Below are 6,227 nucleotides of genomic sequence, written 5' to 3' on the forward strand. Positions count from 1 at the left end.
ATATTGGAGCAGTTAGGCCCGGTGTGGTGAATATTGGTGCAGTTAGGCCCAGAGTTACGTATATTGGTGCAGTTTGGCCCAGAGTGGCGTATATTGGTGCAGTTAGGCCCGGAGTGGCGTATATTGGTATAGTTAGGCCCAGAGTGGCGTATATTAGTGTAGTTAGGCCCGAAGTGGCATATATTGGTGTAGTTACGTCCGGAGTTGCGTATATTGGTGTAGTTAGACCCAGAGTGGCGTAGTTTGGCCCGGAGTGGCGTATATTGGTGTAGTTTGGCCCGGAGTGGCGTATATTGGTGTAGTTAGGCCCAGATTGGTGTATATTGGTGCAGTTAGGCCCAGAGTGGTGTATATTGGTGCAGTTAGGTCCGGAGTGACGTATATTGGTGCAGTTAGGCCCAGAGTGACGTATGTTGGTGCAGTTAGGCCCAGAGTGACGTACGTTGGTGCAGTTAGGCCCAGAGTGGTGTATATTGGTGCAGTTTGGCCCAGAGTGGTGTATATTGGTGCAGTTAGGTCCGGAGTGGCGTATATTGGTGTAGTTAGGCCTGGAGTGGCGTATATTGGTGTAGTTAGGCCCAGAGTGACGTATATTGGTGTAGTTAGGCCCAGAGTGGTGTATATTGGTGCAGTTAGGCCCAGAGTGACGTATATTGGTGCAGTTAGGCCCAGAGTGGCGTATATTGGTGCAGTTAGGCCCAGAGTGGCGTATATTGGTGCAGTTAGGCCCAGAGTGACGTATATCGGTGCAGTTAGGCCCAGAGTGGCGTATATTGGTGCAGTTAGGCCCAGAGTGGCGTATATTGGTGCAGTTAGGCCCGGAGTGGCGTATATTGGTGTAGTTAGGCCCGGAGTGGCGTATATTGGTGTAGTTAGGCCCAGAGTGGTGTATATTGGTGCAGTTAGGCCCAGAGTGACGTATATTGGTGCAGTTAGGCCCAGAGTGGCGTATATTGGTGCAGTTAGGCCCAGAGTGGCGTTTATTGGTGCAGTTAGGCCCAGAGTTTTGTATATTGGTGCAGTTAGGCCCAGAGTGACTTATATTGGTGCAGTTAGGCCCGGAGTGGTGTATATTGGTGCACTTAGGCCCGGAGTGGCATATATTGGTGTAGTTACGCCCAGAGTGACGTAGATTGGTGCAGTTAGGCCCAGAGTGGCGTATATTGGTGCAGTTACGCCCAGAGTGGCGTATATTGGTGTAGTTACGCCCAGAGTGGCGTATATTGGTGTAGTTACGCCCAGAGTGACTTATATTGGTGCAGTTAGGCCCGGAGTGGCGTATATTGGTGTAGTTAGGCCCAGAGTGGCGTATATTGGTGTAGTTACGCCCAGAGTGACTTATATTGGTGCAGTTAGGCCCGGAGTGGCGTATATTGGTGTAGTTAGGCCCAGAGTGGCGTATATTGGTGTAGTTAGGCCTGGAGTCGCGTGTATTGATGCAGTTTGGCCCGGAGTGGCGTATATTGGTGCAGTTAGGCCCAGAGTGGCGTATATTGGTGCAGTTACGCCCGGAGTGGCGTATATTGGTGTAGTTAGGCCCAGAGTGGCGTATATTGGTGCAGTTAGGCCCAGAGTTTTGTATATTGGTGCAGTTAGGCCCAGAGTGACTTATATTGGTGCAGTTAGGCCCGGAGTGGCGTATATTGGTGTAGTTACGCCCAGAGTGGCGTATATTGGTGTAGTTACGCCCAGAGTGACTTATATTGGTGCAGTTAGGCCCGGTGTGGCGTATATTGGTGTAGTTAGGCCCAGAGTGGCGTATATTGGTGTAGTTAGGCCTGGAGTCGTGTGTATTGATGCAGTTTGGCCCGGAGTGGCGTATATTGGTGCAGTTAGGCCCAGAGTGGCGTATATTGGTGCAGTCACGCCCGGAGTGGCGTATATTGGTGTAGTTAGGCCCAGAGTGGCGTATATTGGTGCAGTTACGCCCGGAGTGGCGTATATTGGTGTAGTTAGGCCCAGAGTGGCGTATATTGGTGCAGTTAGGCCCAGAGTGGCGTATATTGGTGCAGTTAGGCCCAGAGTGGTGTATATTGGTGCAGTTAGGCCCAGAGTGGTGTATATTGGTGCAGTTACGCCCGGAGTGGCGTATATTGGTGTAGTTAGGCCCAGAGTGGCGTATATTGGTGCAGTTAGGCCCAGAGTGGCGTATATTGGTGCAGTTAGGCCTGGAGTGGCGTATATTGGTGTAGTTTGGCCCGGAGTGGCGTATATTGGTGTAGTTAGGCCCGGAGTGGCGTATATTGGTGTAGTTAGGCCCAGAGTGGCGTATATTGGTGCAGTTAGGCCCGGAGTGGCGTATATTGGTACAGTTAGGCCCGGAATGGTGTATATTGGCATAGTTAGGCCCGGAGTGGCGTATATTGGCGTAGTTAGTTCCCGGAGTGGTGTATATTGGTGTAGTTAGGTCCGGAGTGGCGTATATTGGTGTAGTTAGGCCCAGAGTGGCGTATGTTGGTGTAGTTAGGCCCGGAGTGGCGTATATTGGTGCAGTTAGGCCCGGAGTGGCGTATATTCGTGCAGTTAGGCCCAGAGTGGCGTATGTTGGTGTAGTTAGGCCCGGAGTGGCGTATATTGGTGCAGTTAGGTCCGGAGTGGTGTATATTGGTGCAGGTAGGCCCAGAGTGGCGTATATTGGTGCAGTTTGGCCCAGAGTGGTTTATATTGGTGCAGTTAGGCCCAGAGTGGCGTATATTGGTGCAGTTAGGCCCAGAGTGGTGTATATTGGTGCAGTTTGGCCCGGAGTGACGTATATTGGTGCAGTTAGGCCCAGAGTGGCGTATATTGGTGCAGTTTGGCCCAGAGTGGCGTATATTGGTGCAGTTAGGCCCAGAGTGGCGTATATTGGTGTAGTTAGGCCCAGAGTGGCGTATATTGGTGCAGTTTGGCCCAGAGTGGCGTATATTGGTGCAGTTAGGCCCAGAGTGGTTTATATTGGTGCAGTTAGGCCCGGAGTGGCGTATATTGGTGCAGTTTGGCCCAGAGTGGCGTATATTGGTGCAGTTAGGCCCAGAGTGGTGTATATTGGTGCAGTTAGGCCCAGAGTGGCGTATATTGGTGTAGTTAGGCCCAGAGTGGCGTATATTGGTGTAGTTAGGCCCAGAGTGGCGTATATTGGTGCAGTTTGGCCCAGAGTGGTTTATATTGGTGCAGTTAGGCCCAGAGTGGTTTATATTGGCATAGTTAGGCCCGGAGTGACGTAGTTAGGCCTGGAGTGACGTAGTTAGGCCTGGAGTGACGTATATTGGTGCAGTTAGGCTCTGTGTGGTGTATATTGGCATAGTTTGACGTTGTTTGGCATATGTTTACATAGTTTGAAGGTGTTTAGTGAGACGTTGCGTAGTTTCTTTATTGCAATTAAATGTTTTCCCTTCACTATGGGAAACGGATGAGGGAGATGAGTGCAGGAGGTGAGGGAGATGAGTGCAGGAGGTGAGGGAGATGAGTGCAGGAGGTGAGGGAGATGAGTGCAGGAGGTGAGGGAGATGAGTGCAGGAGGTGAGGGAGATGAGTGCAGGTGGTGAGGGAGATGAGTGCAGGGGGTGAGGGAGATGAGTGCAGGGGGTGAGGGAGATGAGTGCAGGAGGTGAGGGAGATGAGTGCAGGAGGTGAGGGAGATGAGTGCAGGAGGTGAGGGAGATGAGTGCAGGAGGTGAGGGAGATGAGTGCAGGAGGTGAGGGAGATGAGTGCAGGAGGTGAGGGAGATGAGTGCAGGGGGTGAGGGAGATGAGTGCAGGAGGTGAGGGAGATGAGTGCAGGGGGTGAGGGAGATGAGTGCAGGGGGTGGGGGAGATGAGTGCAGGGGGTGAGGGAGATGAGTGCAGGTGGTGAGGGAGATGAGTGCAGGGGGTGAGGGAGATGAGTGCAGGGGGCGGGGGAGATGAGTGCAGGGGGTGGGGGAGATGAGAGCAGGGGGTGAGGGAGATGAGTGCAGGGGGTGAGGGAGATGAGTGCAGGGGGCGGGGGAGATGAGTGCAGGGGGTGGGGGAGATGAGAGCAGGGGGTGAGGAGATGAGTGCAGGGGGCGGGGGAGATGAGTGCAGGAGGTGGGGGAGATGAGTGCAGGGGGTGAGGGAGATGAGTGCAGGGGGTGGGGGAGATGAGAGCAGGGGGTGGGGGAGATGAGTGCAGGGGGTGGGGGAGATGAGAGCAGGGGTGAGGGAGATGAGTGCAGGAGGTGGGGGAGATGAGTGCAGGGGGTGAGGGAGATGAGTGCAGGGGGTGGGGGAGATGAGAGCAGGGGGTGAGGGAGATGAGTGCAGGGGGTGGGGGAGATGAGAGCAGGGGGTGAGGGAGATGAGTGCAGGGGGTGGGGGAGATGAGAGCAGGGGGTGAGGGAGATGAGTGCAGGGGGTGAGGGAGATGAGTGCAGGAGGTGAGGGAGATGAGTACAGGTGGTGAGGGAGATGAGTGCAGGGGGTGGGGGAGATGAGTGCAGGGGGTGGGGGAGATGAGTGCAGGGGGTGAGGGAGATGAGTGCAAGGGGTGGGGGAGATGAGTGCAGGTGGTGAGGGAGATGAGTGCAGGAGGTGAGGGAGGTGAGTACAGAGGGTGAGGGAGGTGAGTACAGAGGGTGAAGGAGGTGAGTACAGAGGGTGAAGGAGGTGAGTACAGAGGGTGAAGGAGGTGAGTACAGAGAGTGAGGGAGAAGAAGATTAGTGAACAAAAGAAAGTAAGAACTACGTTATTTATGGGGTCTGTTCTCTTGATGCGCCACTATGTCAAAACTGAAGCCTCCTGACCTAGCCAGACACAGAACCCCAAGCAACCCACCTAGCCTATCGCATCCAGGACATAGAAAACGTAGATATATGTGAGCTGCTACGTGTCTTAGTTGCCTTCGTTGGTTACCTTGACGTTGGAAATGCGACCTATTACTTGAGAGAACGGGATGAGTTTATGATCTATCTAATTTCAGCTTCATGTTCTCGGCTTGTCGGGTTCATAACAAGGCCTACCAGCCTGTAGGCCTAGTTTTTCCTGTAGGTTTCTGCAGGAAATATCCAGATGAGTTAGGCATTACTAGATGACAAAGCAGCCCGTCCTCTAAGGTTGCACCTACGTCAAGAAACAGTCGTGCTAAAGGGCTCTTATCCTAACCTACCAGAGGACCGAAACAGAAAACGAGACAGTACGTTAATTTCGCGCTCCGCGACCATTTTCTAGTACGACGATTTTTGGTCTTAGGTACAGAATACGTCAAAATACAACGCTCTATTACAGGGGGTTGTACAAAGTTATTTCCTTGGGCACGTCTAGAGAGAGTGGTAAGGCTGACAGATTACCAGGAGCGCCGACTGTCCGTTCATTCGAGCAGTACGTAGTAAATTGATGTATTGCGTCAGTGTTATGTGGATAGATGGAGAGACAGCGGGTTAGCCCCAGCGTCAGAATTCATCAATCACAGCGGCTCGCAAAATTGACGGGGCTGTCACGATTGATATTTCGTGGGTCCTCAGTTAGGTTCGGGCAATTTAGCACATCAGTTTTGTGACGTTGTGACAGGATGGGGTGGGTGCTGGGTGTTCCTTATACACAACCTATCACTCATTCAATGAATAAATATTTCATAATTGTTGCTTCAAGTGTATTGTATGTTGTATTTTCCACTTTATTGAGTTTTTTAAATTAGTTTTTATCCGATTTGCATACTGGCCTGTACTGTCACTCCTGTTTAATTGTTAATGTTTTGCTCGTGTTTTTCCCTCCCCCAGTGTGTGTGTGTGTGTGTGTGTGTGTGTGTGTGTGTGTGTGTGTGTGTGTGTGTGTGTGTGTGTGTGTGTGTGTGTGTGTGTGTGTGTGTGTGTGTGTGTGTGTGTGTGTGTGTGTGTGTGTGTGTGTGTGTGTGTGTGTGTGTGTGTGTAAGTGTGTGTGTGTGTGTGTGTGTGTGTGTGTGTGTGTGTGTGTGTGTGTGTGTGTGTGTGTGTGTGTGTGTGTGTGTGTGTGTGTGTGTGTGTGTGTGTGTGTGTGTGTGTGTGTGTGTAAGTGTGTGTGTACTCACCTATTTGTGCTTGCAGGATCGAGCATTGACTCTTGGATCCCGCCTTTCCAGCTATCGGTTGTTTACAGCAATGACTCCTGTCCCATTTCCCTATCATACCTAGTTTTAAAAGTATGAATAGTATTTGCTTCCACAACCTGTTCCCCAAGTGCATTCCATTTTTCTACTACTCTCACGCTAAAAGAAAACTTCCTAACATCTCTGTGACTCATCTGAGTTTCCAGT

The 6,227-nt window shown here is 51.7% G+C and overlaps 1 protein-coding gene across 1 annotated transcript; it reads right to left on the minus strand.

The window, feature by feature from the left end:
* Window positions 1-1,698: 1,698 nt before the first annotated feature.
* LOC138359720 (uncharacterized) lies at window positions 1,699-2,340 on the minus strand. Its single transcript, XM_069319282.1, has one exon. The coding sequence runs from the start codon at window positions 2,338-2,340 to the stop codon at window positions 1,699-1,701; it is 642 nt and encodes a 213-aa protein (XP_069175383.1).
* Between the last annotated feature and the right edge of the window lie 3,887 nt (window positions 2,341-6,227).

Source organism: Procambarus clarkii, chromosome 8 (genome assembly GCF_040958095.1).
Source record: "Procambarus clarkii isolate CNS0578487 chromosome 8, FALCON_Pclarkii_2.0, whole genome shotgun sequence".
Lineage (NCBI taxonomy): Eukaryota > Metazoa > Arthropoda > Malacostraca > Decapoda > Cambaridae > Procambarus > Procambarus clarkii.